The sequence below is a fragment of the Macrotis lagotis genome, chromosome 3 (genome assembly GCF_037893015.1).
Source record: "Macrotis lagotis isolate mMagLag1 chromosome 3, bilby.v1.9.chrom.fasta, whole genome shotgun sequence".
NCBI classification, from domain to species: Eukaryota; Metazoa; Chordata; class Mammalia; order Peramelemorphia; family Peramelidae; genus Macrotis; species Macrotis lagotis.
In genome coordinates, this window is record NC_133660.1 from 229605180 (window position 1) to 229623659 (window position 18480).

The 18480-nt window shown below is 37.2% G+C and overlaps 1 protein-coding gene across 3 annotated transcripts in view; it reads right to left on the reverse strand.

Annotated features, from left to right (window-relative positions):
* Positions 1 to 298: 298 nt before the first annotated feature.
* The window catches only part of PIGG (phosphatidylinositol glycan anchor biosynthesis class G (EMM blood group)), a 108749-nt gene continuing 90567 nt past the window's right edge, over positions 299 to 18480 (reverse strand). For all 3 annotated transcript variants that reach the window (XM_074230114.1, XM_074230116.1, XM_074230115.1), the window contains one exon: positions 299 to 656. In XM_074230114.1, coding sequence (XP_074086215.1) covers positions 437 to 656 — 220 coding nt within the window. In that variant the 3' untranslated portion in view covers positions 299 to 436. The remainder of the gene's footprint in view (positions 657 to 18480) is intronic.

Here is an 18480-nt window from a genome sequence, read left to right on the forward strand (position 1 = left end):
GTCTGAGGCCGGATTTGAACCCAGGTACTCCTGACTCCAGGGCCGGTGCTCTATCCACTGCGCCACCTAGCCGCCCCTAGACTGACTTTCATTAAGAGAAAATGGTCATAGTTTGTAATCAGATTTAATGTTTTGAAACAAAATTAATACTTTTTCAAATAGTCTTTTCTTCTCTTCCTCTTCCCCTCACAAATCCTCTACCCCATTGCAAATACCAAAAGTCACTTACAGTAAATCTAAATTCAAGTACATAAGTCAAAGACATTGGAGGACTTAAAAAAAAAACAACTGGTAGAACTCACAAGCCATAAATAACTTTTTATCTTTTGCCAGAATGATCTTCTTAGTAGTTAAACTTATCTTCCATTATTCAAATCCAGTCAGCAATTAATAGGCTTTTTAAAAAGCACAGTTCTTTCTTGTAATACGTAACAGACTAAATTTTTATGAGCTTGGTTTGGTCCATGGCTGTGAAAAATACACAAATGGTAGCTGTGAGTAATAGATGCATTCCCTCATAAAGAAGTTTTGGAGAAAATACACTCCATATGAACAAATGGTAACGGAGAGATGTCACCAGAATGATGTACGCAGACACAGGGATGGAACATATCACTGCATAGCAGAAGCAGGCGTGACTCAATCCTGAGCTCCTTCTAATAAAGAAAAAATCATGAACAGTGTTAATGTTATTACACACCACACATTCACATTTCATCTTAAACGCAGCTATTTAAAAAGTAATCAATAATCTGATTTCCACAAAAAGCCCAAGGAAAGCTATTAATTTTTACTTTGCTAATTTATGCTAATTCATGGAAACAGGGCTGTGATGATGTCCACTTTTACAGTATCATAAAAAACCATCTGCTAAGTCAAATAATAATGTAAATAATAATTTAAGAGAACTGATTAATTCTGTCAAGAACACAACTTTTAATTACTTTAGTATCATCTATTTGAATACTAACAATGTGATTATTACACAGGACTTTGTTATTTGAGGAAGGATCTCAAGACTGTCTATTTGATAACAAAGTTAGTTATTAGAAAATAATTAACCTCTATTCCTTTTTAAATATTCGGTAATTCAAATTTTTACTAATTCAGACTGGTCTTTCTCCAATTTATTCTGAGATAAAGAATATTTTAAAATATTTAATGTATTAATGATCTTGAAGTATAAAGGCCAATACTAATTGAGCATTTTGATATTCCAACTGTTGCTTAGGTCCAAAATAAAAAGGTCTTGGAGTCAGATGCCCTAAAAACTAAAATAATAAAAAAGTCCTTTTTCGTAGAGTAGAAATTAGATTGATAGATGAATATGAGAGATTTAAATGTTCCCCAAGGCAAAGGAAAAAGTTAACTTAACACGCATAATATGCATGCCAATGATTTTATGGAAACTAAATCTTAGTATCTAGGACTAAAAAACTGTGGAATCTACAACTCATGATTGATGTTGTAAAAAGCTATAATGAGTCTTTTAAAGATTATTTTACTTGAGTCACAGTAACAATGCTTGATATCCTAATTATAAAGGTTAAATTATCGTATAGCATAAAAAGATCTTAATTTACAGAAGTCCACATTGAACAATAATAGATTTTTGTTGAATCTTTTTTTTAAAAAAAATGGTTTTTCATATATCCATGGGGTACAGACTACAAATCCCTACCTAAAAGAGATTCCTTTTCCTACAATAACAAATAAATGTAATGGAGTCAGTCACTTCTTCCCTCTTCCTTTCTGAAATCTTTCTAGAAGCATTCTGGGATAATTTGCACAATCCAGTCCAATTGCCAGGGAGTAAGATGCAAGGTAGAGAGAGCAGAATTTGTCCTTTGAGCCCCTGGACAAATAAGAACAAAAGGCACCTTGCCCAGGGAAAGGAAAGGGGCAGGAAGAGGGAGAATAGTCAAAATTCAAGGTAAGACCCACTCAGAGAAGAACACAGACTGTACAGGTAGTCCAGGCAGAACACAGGTAATCCAAAAAAGAAATCATTCATATTGTCACCTGAGGAAACCCGTGTGTGTGTGTGTGTGTGTGTGTGTGTGCGTGTGTGTGTGTGTGTGTGTGTGTGTGTGTGTGTGTGTGTGTGTGTGTGAGTGATTGTTTTAGGAGGAGTAGGTGCTGTGTGACCCAGGTATAAGACATCAGGAGGTTTCAAAAGGCTAAAGTTATAATGGCCACAGGGCATAGCAATATTAGCCCAGCCAGTCTAGCCTTCAGGACAATTTTGCTTCAATTGTGAGATGCAAAAGATAAGCTGAACCTCAGTATGTAGGAGAGAGTCATCCACATGTTCCTGCAACAGCTCTGAAGAGCAGCTACAGCGTGGGGAACGGGGACCCAGGACACCTGGTGGGACTAAAGGAGAGATGAGGGAAAACTAATTGGAGGAGAGTCTTTGGCATGAGAATGGAACACTGGAACACTGATACAGAAAAAGTAATCTTTGTCTCCTCTACTGGGCCAAAAAGAAGGCAAATCTCTGGGGAAAATGGCCCTTTTTCTGACCTTGATACTAGCTCATAAGAACCTTAGGTTGAATAGGAGAGTGGCAACAAGCAATGGTTGAGTAAGAGGGGCTCAGGGCCTGATGCCTCTGACAAAAGGTTTCAAGCACTGAGGTACTGCCTTCTTCTGCTGATTTATTTTCAATTTATCTTACAGATTAGCTCATCTGTCTGTCTGACAGGTTATCTCCCCCATTAAGAGAGAGCAGAGCACTCCTCAAGAGCAGGACCCTGCTTTCCCTTGCTCTTTATCCAGCTCTTTGCACAGGGCAGGCACTTAAGAGCTGCTTACTGAATGTTTACTGATTGACTCTAATAGAGAAAACCACCAAATTAGGAAGAGTTACAGAGTACACTGCAAAATGACATAAGAAAGGCTTCCTAAGATCTGCTTCTCCTACATTATGAGGACTGAAGAAGGCACAACAGCAACTCTAATGTATAAGAAACTGATTTTCACAGACCAAAATCACCGAAGTCAATAAACTCATTAGGCTCCAGAGAATATCAAACTGAATGATGCAAAAGACTCCAAATGTCACAGTAAATGAAAAGGCAACCAAACCCACAAATGAGTTTTGAAAAAAAAAACACACACAGACTGCTCTAGGGTAAAGGCAGTCAAGCTACCCTGGAAATCGGGTCAAGTAATCCCAGTTCACAGGTAAATAAAACATTAATTTCTTTTCTTTTCCTTCCTTTTTTTTGCAAGGCAATGGGGTTAAGTAACTTACCCAAGGTCCTACAGCTAGGTAATTATTAAGTGTCTGAGGCTGGATTTGAACTCAGGTCCTCCTGACTCCAGGGCTGGTGCTCTATGCACTGTGCTGCCTAGCTGGCTCTTAAAACATGAATTTCAATGAGTAACAATGCATAGCACCCAAAGTACCAATACTTTTGCTCTCCATATGTAGTAACCACTATAATTAAAGGAATGAGTCAAAAAGGAGAAAGTTCTTAAGATGAATAAGTTAAGTTATACTTATAAAAATATTAAAAAACCTATTAAATCACTTGTTTTATGAACTATAAGATACAACAGAAAGGATGAAACAGAGTCTAAGGGATTTGGCATCAATAAGAAAAGGTTAAAATTTAACAGCAACTGAAATACATGCACATGATGGAACCATCCTAATTGAACAGCTACCTCTATCCCAATTGTGACCCAGGCAGAAGCAGCAACCCCCATTGTGAAGCTGAGCCCATGTACCGATTAGCATGTGAAAAAGTCTAAGTCATCATTACCAAGCTCATGTAAGCAAATGAAGGTCCTAATGTCCAGGGAGTCTGTTGGAAGAGTGGATAATGAGCAATGAGACTAGCAGTAGTGATTTTAAGAAGAAAAGGAAAAAAGCCAGGAGAAATATTCTGGCTTTTGCTGGCAACAAATTCCATTTTTATTTCTAGTCTTGCTACCACAATTTTTCTTTCCACTGATATACCACTTTAGACCACATCTAGCTTATGTATCATACTCTATATAGAAAACAGAGATAGAAATTATCTCAGGGTTGGAAGAGACCCCCAAAATCATTTCAGTACAACCTCTACCTAAAGTAGGAATTCCGTTTACACACACTCTGACAAATGGTTATCTAGATTCTGGAGGTAAATTTACTAGGTGGCCATTTCCACTTTTTGGAAAGCCCTGATTCTTGAAATTTTTTTCTCCTCAAGCTAAACCAAACATCATGTAATTTTATCCATTGGTCCTAGTTCTAGTCCTAACCCCTCTTCTACCTGACAATTTATCAAACACTTGAAAATGGCCATTAAGTTCTCCTTAAATCTCTTCCTTGTTATCTTCAACTTCTTTTATAACAACATTTGAAATCCTTTTAACTCAATTCCCCTTCCCAGGACTAGCTTATTCATGTTTTTCTTGAAATGTAGCACCAAGATATAAATACCACATTCTTAAAATGGCAAAACCAGGGCAAACTCATCCAGCATTATCATCTCATTTGCTTTGGATGTAATACTTCTATTAACAAAATTTAAAGAAACATCTGCCTCCTCATATCAGAGAGATGACCCTGGATTCCCAAAGACTACACTAGCAAAGTCCCACCAACCTGGGAAAATCTTTGAATACAATGATGTACTGTGTCTGTCAATGTCCTTCTCAAAGTCTCACAATCAACTCAAACTCAGGGTCTAAAGTAAAATTCATTATCTGTCCTTCCTCTAAATTTCTCCATTTCTGTTGAGAGTAACACCATCCACAAAGTCATCCAGGTTTAGAACCTGGAACAACTTTTGATTCTTCATTTTTCCTTTTTATCCAATCAACTGACAAGTCCAATTCCATCACATTTCTTGTTCCATCTCCCTTCTCTCCTCACATGGTCACCACCTCAATTACTATAATAGATTTCTAATTGTCTCCTCTCAAATCTGTCCTCAATACAGCTGCCAAATGATCTTCCTAAGCTCTGACCATATTTCTCCTCTACTCAAAAACCTTCAGCTGCTTCCTCCAGCCTACAAGAACACATTCCTTAGCCTAGCACTTAAAACTCTCCAAATTTTGGCTCCTATCCATAATGAACCTCAAGTTTTTCTTCAAAGTTGACTCTAAATCTGCACCTTTTATACACTGACACTAGCTATACTTATGCTTTGAATGCCTTTACTTTTTATCTTCCCCATTCTTCCCCATTTCTTCCAAGGCACAGCTTATCCTCTTCCTAGATGTTCCCTAATTATTAGTGTTCTTTCCCCCTTCAATTTTTCTTATTTTATACCTATTTATGCAGACTTATATTCTGCTGCTTTCCCCAGAAAATAAGTTCCTTGAGGGCAGGAATTGTTTCATGTTTATTTTGTGGTCAAAGCACAGTTGCCCAAGATAGGAGCTTAATGAATTAAATTGACTTGCCTGGCTAATCATGGAAACATTGAATATTAAGTGCTGAACTTTTTTGCCCAAAGCAATTCATGAAGTCTGTAAATAAAGGCACTGAGGAGTTGTTAAGTGTCATTTCCAAATTGTGGGTCTTATGAAATACAGAAGTAAAATTCATTTGTTTTTTGGATGGTTACCTCCAATTGAGTTTGTGGTTCACCCCAACTCAAGTCTTTTTTTAAAATATAAGCTGTTCAGCTATATTGGACCTGCCTTGTAATTATAAAAATTTAAATTTCTCTGTAATATATTAAAATTTTAAATAATATTCTACTCATTTCCAAGTCTGAGAAGATCTGGGATCTCTATTGTCAATGATAGCTGTACCTACTCCTCTGAGCTTCATGTTTTCTTTAAATTAGAGGAATGTGCTATCATCATTCAAATTAGTGATCAAAATTGCTAAACACAATGGGGTCTGGAACAGAGTCCTGTTGTTTGTCATTATGGATCTCCCCCTTTCTAACATAAATCCTGTAATCAGCTCAATAGATTCATCTCTCCTTGGGTGTAATCATTCAACTAATTCATTTTTCCATCATGTCCACAAGGATGTGGTATGAAATCTGGTCAAAAGCTTTGCTGAAATTCAGGTATTCTATATGTCTGACATTTCCTTGATTTACAATGCAGTAACCTGGTCAAAAAAGGAAGTTAGTTTATTTTGACTTGAAAGTTTCCATGAAATCATGCTTAATAAGTGTGACCACTGCTTCCTTTTCCAAATTCACAAGGCTAGTTTGCAGAATCTAATTTCTTCTCACTTTTGAAAATTGATACAGATGACTGCCAATCTATTGTCCAAGGGATCCTTTCCTGTTATCATGTCCTTTATGTTTCAGTACTTCAAAGATTAGTAAATCACATTATTAACACTTTCACTACCCTGGAAGGTAATCTGTCCAGACCAGCTGACTTGAATTCATTTAGCAATAAGTAAGCATCTTTTACTCTCTTCACTTACATCAGGTTTCAATTTCCTATCATTTTCTCTCTCCTTTTCAATTTAAAAATCATTCTTATTAATAGGGAGACAGAAGCAAAGTTGAAAAGTTATGTTATCTATTACCGCATTCCCATGAACCCTGAGCATGAACTCAGTTCTTCCTTGTTCTTCTTGTCACCAGTAAGGCTCCAAAATCTTTTTGTTGTCCTTAGCATTTTCCCCAAGCCACAGTCCAGCTCAAACTGGGTTTTAGAGGTCCTCTTACCAATCTTATAGTCATCTTATTGTCATTCCTTTGTGTTTATCTTTGATTGTGGACCCTTGATGTTATCTTTTGTATACATTCTTTTAAAAATGTTAGCTCAAGAGAGAGCATGAAAGAACTTGAGAGTGGGCACATTCATCATACAGGGAAGACAGACTGAGAATGATAAATGAAGAAATTCTCTTCGGATTAAAGTCTAGTTTAATTTTAGTAAAGGAGGAGTAAAAGGCTTAGTTTCATCTTTTCCACTGGGTCAGAGGCTTTCAAGAAAAAAGATCAGAAAAGTGAAAGGGAGTGATTATGGAAAAACTAGCAGCACCACAGGCAAGCCCTCTAACTGTTTTTCGTTTTTTTTCATGTTATTGCCTCCTTTGACCCTTCAACATGCAGCTTTTATCCAGTTTTTCTATGGAAACTACCTTCACCTAAATTGAAGAACTATGTTTGTCAGACTAAAAACAAGCCTTCTCTATTAAAAAAAAAAACCAACCCAGTCATTTGAGTCTCCCAAATTCTCCTTTTCCATTCTATTTCTCTCCTTTCTTAGCTTCCACAGTGCAACACTATCCTGATTTTACTTTTTTTTTCTGATTATGTCTCTAACCTCTTTCACTAGCCCTTTTTATAGGTCTCTAAAATATGGAGATTTGAAAGACTGAATCTTCTACTTTATCTATCATATGTCTCCATTGCCCTCCTTAGAGAATTGGGAACTTTCAAGGTTTGACCTCTCCCTAGGTGCATCATTGATGGATGTCCCATTCTCGAGTTTTCCAAACTCTGGCAGGTTCTACATTAAGATGAAAAAGTTTTACATATAATTCTAGTGATAAACTATGTTCCCTGTCTGAGGACCAGTCAAGTTAAATATGGATGGGCTCATCAACTGCAAGTGGCCACTAAGTCATTAATTTTTTGGCCAAGACAGACCACGAAATAGAATTTTTAAAAAATTACAAAATAGGGGCAGCTAGGTGACGCAGTGGATAGAGCACCAGCCCTGGAGTCAGGAGTACCTGAGTTCAAATCCGACCTCAGACACTTAATAATTACCCAGCTATGTGACTTGGGCAAGTCACTTAACCCCTTTGTCTTACAAAGAGCAGCCAAAAAAAAAAAAAAAAAAAAAAAAATTACAAAATGACTCTCAGTTATTGGACAGCTTCCTGTGGCAAAAAGGGAGTAAAGAGTAGGAAGAAACACAATTTTAAATCTACATAGAAACATAACTTAACCACCAGTAAAATATATATGAAGTCTTTGGTAACCATCCAAACTGATATTTTGCTAGAAATCAAACCAACAAAGTTGCTGTTAAATGGACCGATGATCCTAGAATGGTGAATGAAGGAGTTGGCAAAGTTAGTTTTACCAAATGCTAAAAGGCAACAAAAAATATTTCAAGAGACACTGGTAATTACTTTGAAATATTCTTTGCAAGGAAGGGAGATAACTGTGGTTTATTTATATGCTACTATCTATTATTAAAGTTCAAGACAGAGATAGTCTATGGAAAAATTGTCAAGGTACTACAAAAGCAACTTACAACTTGATTCTGGCAATACTAATAAGAAAGTAAGTACAAGGAGAATGGTAAAAAATGTTCATAAAGATGGTTCCAGATTAAGAAATTAAAGAAGAGGTTTATGGATTATTCAGAAATTGTTTTCCTGAAAGTAATGAATTCTTTCCTTAAGAAGAAAGTGAGAAGTCATCAAAATTATCTGAAATTAGTTTAAAAGTAGAGAAATATATCAGTGGGCACAAGGGAGAATAAAAAAATGGAACTCAATAAACTGATGTTTCATAAAATTAAAGACATAAATTACCTAGAAAAAAATTTATGTGAATAAAATTTAAGGTAAAACTGGAAAGAACTCTGGCAGAAATTAGTTTTAAATCAACATCTTACTACACAGTATTTTCTAAATGGCCTTAATATTTTTACAAAAATATTAGAAAAAAGCAGATCATATACTTCTCTTAGATATGGATAGAAGATATATTTTAATTAAATAAGGAGAGAGAGAGAGAGGCAATTACAAAAGATAAATAACTTTGATTAAATAAAACTCAAAGCTTCTGCAGATATAATTAATGCAATTAGGGTAAAAGAAGCAGTTGAATGGGAAAAAAATAACAATTTTCTCTGATAAGGATCTAAGATATATAAATAATTACTAAATGTATATAAGGTTAATGATTACTATTTCCCCCCCCATAACTCAAAACAATTCTGAAAAGCAGAATTGCAACATATGCATAACTTCAAGAAAGAATGCGAATAATAAGAGAAATGTAAAACAAAACAACACCAAGGTTTCACCTCACCCTCTGCACGTTGACAGAAATGACAAAAACAATGTTGTCAATGTTGGAGGAGTTGAAGAATGATAGGCACACTGGTTGGTTATTGTTCTACATTTTTACAGAGTACCAAAATGACATCACTATGTTAAAATTAAGTTACAGGGCAGCTAGATGGCCCAGTGGATAAAGCACTGGCCATGGAATCAGGAGTACCTGAGTTCAAATCCAGCCTTCAGACAGTTAATAATTGCCTACCTGTGTGACTTTGGGCAAGTCACTTAACTCAACTGCCTTAAATAAATTAAAAAAAAAGAAGTAAAAAAAAGTCAAGTTACAATGTGATTTATCAGACCAAGATGAACTCAGAACACTCATCACATTACTACATTACTGACAACTGCAAAAATAAGGACATTCTTTTTACATTTATTTTTAAATTCTGAGTTTCAAAGTCTCTCTCTCCAAGTTCCTCTACTACTCACTGAGAAAACAACCATTGTGCTACCCATTATACCCAAAAAAGTCATCCAAATTAGCTATGTTGCCAAAAAAAAGCAAAATAAAAAGTTAAAAAAATGCTTCAGTTTGTATAACCGTACTCAAGAGTTCATCAGTTTTTCATCTTAGAGGTGTGTGACATGAGTCCTATGGAATTGATCAGAATAGTTGGCCTTTCATGATTGATCATCATTATTATTCTCAGCACAGTCCCAAATTGGAAAGCAATTTGGAATTTGCAAATCAAGTGACTCCAATGTCTACACATTTTGAACATTGAAGCTATGGATGAAGAGATGAGAATTATAAAATGCACAAAAGGAAATGATTTCATCATAAAGATAAAAAAAATGAATAGTTCAGTATCAGTTGTGTTTCAGGTCTTTAAGGTATTAAATATCTAGACTAAAGACATTTTTGGCTAATTAGAAGAAAAAGATCAGGAGACATGCATATAATTTTGCCATTTAAAACTTATTTAAATCATCTTTAGCCTGAAAAATTGATAATATATGTATTTATAGATTAAAAAAAGACTTTAAAGGGTTAAGCTGAAAGAATCTAGGCTTCCTCAGTCAGTACTTAGAGACCCAATACCTATAGGCAATACCAGTTTAGAGCACAAGTTCATTTGCAAAAGATTATGAAGAGGGATGACAGAAAATTATGAACAGCACTGCTTCACAAAATACCAAAAAGTAGTGAAAGCAAGTCTCCATAAAAATTCAAGTTGAAGCACCTGGCTCATAATATATTACAAGCATATTTATAGATGAAACTGGACCCCAAAAATGTGAAATGAAACGGAATGGTCAGCATTTATAATCTATTCTGAGGAAAGTGGAATCCCCACATCTGATGCCCTACCCCTGCCAGTACCAGATGTCCTATGAAGAAGCAGAAATGGTCCTCAGGAAAATGAAGACCAGATGTGGAGCACATTCTGATCAAGTACACATTAGAGGGAGTCACGCAGGAGGGGACAGTTTTCATTGAAATAGGGGATTTACTTTCAACAAATACATTCTTAAGTGCCAGGATTACAAAGACAGAAACTAGTGTCCTAGCTCTCAATGTGTTGTCCTTCTCTCCTCCCTCTTGGGAAGTGACACAACTTGTTCAAAGTAGTTTGAAGAAAAAGAGCACACTCGTTGGAGGTCAGAGAAATGAGGATTTAACAGCTGGAGTCAGGAGACCTGGAATGGCCCTCCTGTCTCTTCCTTTGTTCTGACAGTACCTCCTACAAGTCCTTCCTATTTGTCTGGCTCTGACACCCTCTGGACTGCTCTATGTTCACAGTGCGTGTCCCTGATTCCTTGTTCAGGAAAGTGCCTGAACACAACGGGTGCTTTAAATGCATTCTGTATCACTTAAAGAAGGACAGAGGAGGGTGCTGATGGCCCAGAGCCCCAGGAGGCAACCCAGCCAGTCAAACATGAGATTGGCTTAGGATAGGACAATGGGAAAACCAATGGGTGAAGAACCACCCAGATTGGGTCATGCAGCTGAGTGAACACCCACTCAATCTATCTGTACATACATTTTTGATAGGCATTAAAGGTGGGCAGTAGGAATAAAAGATGACTTCAGATTGTATTTGAATGGACAGTTGAGCAGCACTTTTAAAAATCCCAGTCTTCCCTTCACCAGACTCCATCATGTTAACAATACTATACCAACTATGAATCACGAAAAACCATAATCACAGAATAATCAAAATGCAGAGGACCAAAAGGGGGCACTGGAAAAGTCCACATATAGGCTAAGAAGGGTTGATTACTAAGAAAGGTTCAAGAAGACATCATAAAATGACTGGAAAAGGATATGGGGTGGTCAGCCCATGCACCAACATCTAAAAGGGGAGACCTCCAGCATGGATGGGGAGAGGGGATAGGGATCCTGTGTGCAGGATTGATGGAAAGACATGGATATGAACAACACAGGGTAAGAAAGCATAGATGGATTATCCTATGCATTCATACAGGGAGTAGTCTCACCCATATAAAAATAATCTCAAAGTACTGAAGAAGTCCCACCCCTTACTTCAAATAACACATATGAAACCAAATTCTCATCTTTCTCCAAAAACAACCTCCCCATCTTGATTTCCTTTATTTTGTTAATGGTATTTCTCTCTTAAATTTAACAACTAGTTATTGTATTAGGATGAATTCCCCCCCCACCCCCTTTCAGCTTCCTCATCCAGAAACAAACCAGTGTAAGAAATTTCTTTTAAAGAATAACCAGACCAAGCTCTCATCAGACATTGAAAATGTTGATTCTCCCTATTATCAAGATAGGTGATACAGAAATGATGTATTTTGACGAAGATTTAAGTGCACAAAGTCACGTACCCCAAGATAGACTACTTCCTATCTGATTAACCAATCAGAGATGCTTGGGCATACTCAGGAATACCCCCTCTTAGAAGGTGATATAAACTGTGCCCACTACCATTAGGGGGTCTTTGGTATAAGAGAGACAGTCAAATGACCAGTCTTTTATTAATAATCTGCAAGTTTTATTAATAAAATGATTAAATAACCCAGAAACTAAGTCTCTCTCAAAAATTTTAATCATCATCAGTGTGGACTCCAAGGTTCTAAATCTCTAGGTCATTTTAAATTCTTCCTTCTCTCTTTGCCAAATGTCAGCTGGTCACCCTGTTCTATTAATTATTCCATGGCAAAAATCTCATTTATTCTTTTCCATTCTGAGTGGTACAAACTCTAGTTCAGGCTTTTGGAATATGCTAGGGGCCTTTTATTTCACAGTAGTAAGCATATCTTCCTTTCAAGCAGATAATCTGAAATAATTTCCTATTCAACTTTCTGATAATGAAGAGGACCAGGAATGGGTACTATTAACAATGGGGGCGGGGGGACACAACTAGGTGGTTCAGTAGATAGAGCACCAGCCCTGGAGTCAGGAGGACCTGAGTTCAAATCTGACCTCAGACACTTAATAATTACCTAGCTGTGTGGCCATGAGCAAGCCACTTAACCACATCTGCCTTGTAAAAACCTTTAAAAAAAAAAAAGAAAGAAAAAAGAAACAATAAGGGCCAAGAGGAAGATCTGAACCCAGCAGAGCATAAAGGATGAAAAGGCAGGTGGAATTTAGGGCTGCACTTCCATATAACAAAGTAAAATAAGGAGGAAATCTGGAAACCATCCAATTTTGCAAATGGGCAAAAGATGAAGATCAGAGTTATACTGGTAGACATCAGAAAAAAATTTAAGTTAGCAGAATATATAGTATAGCACCCACAATTAGGCTAAAATACTAATCAGTAATTATAAACAAAGGATTTCAATGCTTGAGAAAGCCAAACATAATGCATAACTGCCTTATGGATAATGCTATAGTAGACTGTAGAATTTAAGGAATTGGAGGAAGAGAGAGAAGGAAGGAAAAAGATGGCATGAATTTCTCCCTAGAATATTATTCTAAGAGGGAATGAGCAGAAGACTAACCAGAATAATAACATGATTAAGTATATACTACTGATTCCAAGGTTATTGCTGTGTTGCGGAGAACAGCAGCAACTGCTTCTATATAAGGAAAACAAGTTCCTATTTAGCAACAAAAATGGGGGAAGAGAATACACACCAAGATAAGCTGGGCCTCTCAAAAAAAAAAAAGACACACTAGAGTTTCAGGAAGCCAAAGCCCCCTTATTCCCTGATAGATAAGCTCTCCTGGAAATTGTTAAGTACAGGCTAAGACAGCCAAGGAACTTAATTCTGAGGAAATCCTATCTATTAACAGGGCAGATCTCCTAGAGACTCTCTCCCTGGATAACAGTCTATCTCCATGCCTGAGACTTACTAATTAGTTCCCTTTGGGAACTAGTGGTAAAGTCAGGCTTTCTAAGGAACATTTAATATAAGTACTCACCTAAACAGGTGCAGGTTGACACCATACTCTATAATCCTCCCCTCTCCCATATAAAGCATAGGCCTTCTCATGTTTTGCCAGATCTACTGCAATTGTATCTGAATTGGTTTCCTCAACTTGGGATTCTTTCTCCTCTTCTAATTAAACATTACACCATGCTGTTAAATTAGTCTTTATAAAAAGACTGTGTTGTACCTGTCCCTCCCTTCAAAGATTTTTCTGTTCTGTTTATGACCATCTGACTGCCACACATAATCCTAGAATCTCAGACTTGAGGGCTGGAAGGCGTTTGGTCCCACTGAGCCTTTACTCACCATGTTCCTCCTTCCCTAGAATGTCCCAAGTCCCCCTCTAATCCCTACCCTCCCTTTTAACTTTCATTTCAAGCCTTCCTTGCTTGCATGAAGCCTTTCTAGAGAGTCCTAGAGTATTCATTACATTGTATAGATTGCAGTGACATCAGATTCTAATAAAGAATAATTTAAACTCAATGTGAACTGCAGCTGACAAGACCTGAGAAGGGGTATACCTCTGTATAATCAGATCTGCTTACCTATAAAGAATTCTCTAGAGAAGAGAATCTACAATTTTTATAAGACTTTAGAGAGTATCTAATCTAACTCCTATTCTTACAGATAAGGATATTAAAACACAGAAGAGTTAAAATGTCTTAAGCACAGTAAGTCAGTAGAGGAGTGGGGCTAGGAAGGACAGCCATTCTTTCTTTTCTAGTTTTCCTGATTTACTAGAAAAATATGAGTACTATGCCTGGCATACTGCCTCAAGGCTATGAAACAATAAAAAAAATGCAACCATCTAATGAAGGAAATTTTCATCTATTACTAACACATTAAGTTGCTTTCTTAAGAAAATACCAGGATATAACAACACCTCACTTTATAAAACTGATATGATCCAAATGAATCAAATCATAATTCAGATTTAAGTAAGGGACTTTCCTATTTTGAAAGAAATCTTTCATGAAGTAAAAGAATCCTGGTCTATGAACAATGTCCCCTTACTAATCCTCTCACCCTCACTTCTAGTTTTGCTCTAGAGTGTGGCCAAACCTAAAGATTAAATTTATATGGATAAGTATACAGTATCAGACCTGGCTTCAAAACATTAGTTTCACAAGGATAAGATGGAGTAGCAATGGCTGGATAGTAGTTTCTGAAAAAAACCCATGGGTTTTTTAGTGGACTCTAAAGTCACTATGGGTCAGTTCAATTGACCTTGGCTAGAATGAGGGAGATGACAGCTCTGTGTATTCAGTTTAGTCAAATCACAAGAGGAACAAATACCATATTTAGTTTGGGGTGATAATTTAGGAACAATCATAAAAAATATTAGCATGACCTCTGACACATAAAACATTTATAAGATCTACTATACTTTATGTGTCCTCATGTGATCTTAACAAAAACCCTTTCAGGTAAAGACCTCAGGTTTTATTATCTCCAATTTGCAGAGGAAGAAAATGAGAATAGAATATCAGTAGAGGGGTTACGTGATTTTGTTCACTGTCATTCAACTAACTAGTGTCAAAGGTGGGATCTGAACCCAAGGCTCTCTTGATTTTGAGACCAGAGTTTTTTTATACAGCAGAATAATGCGAACGAGCTGGAGAATGTCCAGGGCAAGGCAGACTGGATAATGAAGGACCTTCAGATCATGCATTAAGAAGACTGGTGGAAGTAACTAGAAAAAGGAGGAAAAGGGATTTGAATTTTCTGCTTGTATCCAAAGGGCAGAACTAAGAGTACTATGTAAAAGTAGCAGAGGGAAATCAGTTCAGAGAGGGAAATACTAGCCCAAATATAAAGGCTAACCCAGAGCGAGTTCTCCTTCACTGGATATTAGTATATCAGACGGGGGAGTGGGAGGCTCTTGTCTAGGAATGGGTTGAATTAGAGGTCCCTGAAAACTCTTTCAACTCTTGTTTAATCAACAACAACCAATATTATATAGCACTTTAACAATCTGTGCATAGAATCTCATTTTATTCTCACAAACCCTATGAGGAATATTTTTTATTATCATCATTTAATAGTTGAAAAACTAATACTGAGAGAGGTGAAATGACCAGTAGGTGCTTAAGGTAGGGCTTGCCCTCAGGTCCCACTGATTCCAAGTCTAGCCCTCTGTCTACTACACCACCTAACTACCCAGGATTCTGAATACTTGATTTGCTTCATGATCTAGGGTGAGTGTACTCAGAAGGTATCTGCCTTGGGAATCCAGCCTCCTGCCCTATCTGTATTCTCTGGGAGAAATGAAAGTCTTTAAGTCTAAAATGGAGACCTGGCAATCCCTTAGGTTTACAAGGGCCCAAGTTGGCCAGTCAGGAATATGCTCTGCCATCCGGGATGGGGGGCTGAAAACAATGCTGAATTGAAGTAAAGACTGTCAGTGGGCTTGAGTGTAAAGCCACACTTTGCCTGGAACTGGGCTAGTGAAAAATGAGATGCTTGGGTGCAGGAGTTGGGGGAGCTGCCAGGCAGTCAGGCAACATTTATTAAGTTCTTCCTATGCAGAGAGGAAATCCATCCTCCAGCCCAACCGCTGATCCATAAACCATGAGAGGACACGATAACTCAAGTCATGCATCACTGTCCACAACCTCAACAATAAATTATCCGCCTTTCTGCCCAATCAGTCGGAGGCCTTTGGGGTTCTCTCTCCACATTGAAGACTGACATGGAGAAAGGACGCTGAACTTGGAAATCAGAAAACCTGGGCTGTGCTGATTACCCTCCGTGTTCCCTGGGAAAATCATTTTTTACCTCTGCACCTCACTCTCCCCATTTATCAGATTGGGAATGTGATACTTGTCCCTACCTCAAAGAGACATGGGGAGAATTAAAGGAAGTCCTGGACACCAAGCACTTTTTAATTTGAAGTACTCCATAAAAGTGAATTATTATTATGATGTTAGCTACCATCTTCATTCACAAGGCTTTCTAGGGTATTTATTATTTCCCTGGGTCAGATGCTTGCAAAATTTACATTTCCAGCCCTATTATTTCACCGGACCTCAAAGTAATATGTCACACCATTCCAGATCCTCACATCAGCTGAAAAGTAATGGGTCCAAATTCAAATTATTTTTAAATGAAATCCTAATTTTTCAATCAGCAAAAATCTGTCTATGATGCCTCCCCCATTCCCTTATTGAGAAGGAAAAACAAAACACTTATTACAAACATAAATGGTACAGCAATATGGACAGCTAAGTGAAGAGTGGATAAAGTGACAGGCCTGGGTTCAAATTCAGCCTCAGATACTTGCTAGCTGAGTGGCCCTGGGCAAATTACTTCACCCTATTTGCCTCACTTTCTTCATCTGTAACATGAGATGGAGAAGGAAATGGAAAACTGTTCTGGAAATGGCAAACTGCTCCAGTGTCTTTACCAAGAAAACTCCAAATGGGATCATGAAGAGTTAGACCCAACTGAAAAAGGACTGAACAACAAAACTAGTAAAGCATAACAAATTTTTGCCATGTTTAAAAAAGAAAATCAACCCCCTTGTCAAGAAATGGGTGTATGCATTCTCATGAGCCTTCTGAGACTGTTGTCAACCAGTATATTAGTCAGTGTTCCTAAGCCCTTCAAATAAATTTTTCTCCTGGTTCTCACTTCACTCAGCATCAGTTCATACAGGTCTTCTCAGCTTTCTCTTAAGCTTCCTTCTTCATTATTTCTTACAACACAAACATTATTTCTTACAGCACAATAAAATTTTATCATACTCATATACCATGACTGGTTCAGCCATTTTCCAACTGAATTCTCAGTTTTCCCCCTCAAGTTTCCAATTCTTTGTCACCTCAAAAGAATCTGCTATAAATATTTTTATCGGCATTGCTGGGTCAGGATATGCACAATTTAAAAACGGTTCCAACAGTGTAAAATGTGTTTTCCCATAGCCCCTTTAGCATTTGCTACTTTCTGTCCAAATCTAAATTTATCATTTCTCCCTGTCAAAGTCCCTATTTCCATCACCACCTAGATTTTAAACATCAATATTCAAAGCCCTAGAAGGACTCTGTCCTCTCCACACCTAATCTGTTACCAATTCCTGTAGATTCTTTTCAAATAATCTCATAGATATACCTCCTTTTCTCTAATACCATAGTTTCTGCTTTATCCTTAGCTCTTAAAATTTCATGTGTGGACTACAATAATTCTTTTTTAAATGTTATTTTATTTTTTCAATTACATGCAAGCATAGTTTTCAACACTACAATAATTCTGAAGAGGTCTTCCATCTCCAATATTACTATGTTACAATCCATTTTGCATACTACCACCAGATTAATCTTCCTAAATGACCATTCCATATCTTAGTTCTCTCAAGAGCTTACAATGGCTCCAAAATACCTATGGTAACAAGTCCAAATTCTGTATCATTAACACTGAAAGCCTTCCATAATTGGACCCCATTTCATTTTCCTTAGTCCCTCTGTTCTCAGAACTTGTCTTACTCATCTTTCTCCCACTTCTTTGTCTAGTTCTACCAATCTTAGCATTATCGAATCTCAGTTTCGGAAGTTATCTCAGAGGTCATCTCAACTAAGAGTTAGTAAATTATAGCCCAAATCAAGCTCTCTACCTGTTGGTTTGTTTGTTTTTTGGTATGGCCTGGCCTGTGATAGAAAAATGGTTTTATGTTTTTAAATAAATTTAGTTGGAATTTCTTCTTTATGGCAAAGTTCAGACAACAACCCTTCCTGCCTTCTGGGTGCCTCTTCCTTCAGCTTTAGCATTTTGCTATGCCATTCAAAGACTGGACCAATCAGTGTACTTATGGTGAAAGGGAGTGAGCTTAGTGAAAAGAAGACTGGCCTTGGGAGTCCAGGCTTCAGTTTGGGTCCTCGATGGACCAGGGGGCACAGTGAGTAAACTGTAGGCTTAAAAAGATGCTTCCTTGAGCTAATTTCTCTCATGAGATAAACTGTCAATCCTACACGAATGTTTCTAAAGTTGCTTTCTGGAGGATGCCTTCCCCCACCCCTCAATTCCCTGCTTAGGCTCTGTCTTTCACCTATGCTGGAATCTTAATTTGGACTCTGTTCTTTCCCCCGGCCTTTCCAAGCTCCTGTGTATAAACTCTGAGTATT